Source organism: Monoraphidium neglectum (genome assembly GCF_000611645.1).
Source record: "Monoraphidium neglectum strain SAG 48.87 unplaced genomic scaffold scaffold03244, whole genome shotgun sequence".
In the NCBI taxonomy this organism is placed as follows: Eukaryota; Viridiplantae; Chlorophyta; class Chlorophyceae; order Sphaeropleales; family Selenastraceae; genus Monoraphidium; species Monoraphidium neglectum.
Window position 1 is genome coordinate 2,202 of NW_014010384.1, and position 1,485 is coordinate 3,686.

Sequence of the window (1,485 nt, forward strand, 5' to 3'; positions counted from 1 at the left end):
CACACACACACACACACACACACACACACACACACACACACAAACATACAATCACACCCACACACACATGCGAGCACAAGCAAAATCCCAAATCATTACCTCCTTATCGCTTCCATGCCCGCGTCAACCCCATCCCCCACCCCAGGGCTCTGCAGCGGATGTGGTGAAGGGCGTGATGATCCAGCTGGCGCAGGAGCTGCCGCGGGAGCTGGGCCCCGGGGCAGCCCACATGGTGCTGCAGGTGGGGGGCCTGGTGCCGCTCTGGGGCTAGCCCACAAGGCGACCCGCGTGCGCTGCACCTGCCGACGCGCAGCAGCAACGCACCGGCAGCACCGCCGCAAAGCAGGCAGTCGCGACGTCTGTAGCACCATTTTCCCCTCGTTGCCCCCTTGTTTCCCCGTCCCGTCACGTCCTACACACAACCATGCCCCCTCCCCCCACCCCCGCACCAGATCCACGACGAGCTCGTGTTTGAGGTGGAGGCGCCCCTCCTGCAGCCCGCGGCCCGCGCCATCCGCCGCATCATGGAGGGCGCCGCGCGGGAGTGGGGCCTGCGCGTGGCGCTGCCGGTCAACGTGAAGGTCGGCCCCAGCTGGGGGGAGCTGCGGCCGTACGACATAGAGGCCGGCGCCGTCATCGCCAGCCAGGGCGCCGGGGGGGATGACGAGGACGACGACGACGTGGACCCCCTGATGGCGGTTGGCGGGGGCGGAGGTGACACCCTCGACATGGATGTGGCGGATGAGGACAGCTGATTCAGAGGACCGGCTGATGTGGAGGGACCAGCTTGGGATGCCAAGTTTGTTCCAGGCGGGCGCGTGGGCAGCCTGACAGTCTCCAGCCCGTCCGGCATGTGAACAATCGATGCTGCTGTCGGCTCTGCGCAGCCTGGCTGGCTTGCAGCATGGTGGCTGGCAAACGCCGCCCACCTCGAGGCATCCACCCGTGCTTGCGGCTCCGCGGTGCTTAGTGTCATCACCGGGTCTGATTCCTGTCATTTGATGTGTGTGGGTTATCCATTGTGCCACAGTACACCATCACCCTCCAGCAGGCCTCCATGTGTATGCTTCAACGCCCAGTCCCTCTTGCACAATTGCCTTGATTTGCAGTGATGTTTGCCGTGACGTTTGCCCCGTTCAATGTTGGTGTGCACTTGATTTGGTGCTGGTTGTTTGGCGCGGCGCTGCCGCGTCGCCGTCGCTAATCAAGCGCAACAGCGTCAGGGCGATGGCTCACCCTAGAAATCATGTAATCGAGATGGAACTAGGGCCCCCCACGCTGAGACCGAGGTTGGTGGTCCTTGCCGGCAGCAGTGAGTCCTCCCTGGTAATAGCGGCGCAGAAGGTCGCAGCTGCTCACTTGGCTGCGGGACGCAGGCCTAGGTGCCGAAAAGCGTCATCAGCAGGCTTAGCCCCATCAGGCTGCACCGCGCCTTGAGCGTAGCGTGCATCTCTGATGATCGCCATGCATAGCCTCATCCCCGAC

General features: G+C 63.7%; 1 protein-coding gene across 1 annotated transcript in view; it reads left to right on the forward strand.

The window, feature by feature from the left end:
• Window positions 1-755, forward strand: part of MNEG_12436 (DNA polymerase I) — a gene marked incomplete at both ends in the record, with an annotated part of 2,910 nt that extends 2,155 nt beyond the window's left edge. Inside the window, 2 exons of the mRNA XM_014039090.1 lie at window positions 146-241; window positions 453-755. Of these exons, the coding sequence (XP_013894544.1) occupies window positions 146-241; window positions 453-755 (399 nt within the window). The remainder of the gene's footprint in view (window positions 1-145; window positions 242-452) is intronic.
• Between the last annotated feature and the right edge of the window lie 730 nt (window positions 756-1,485).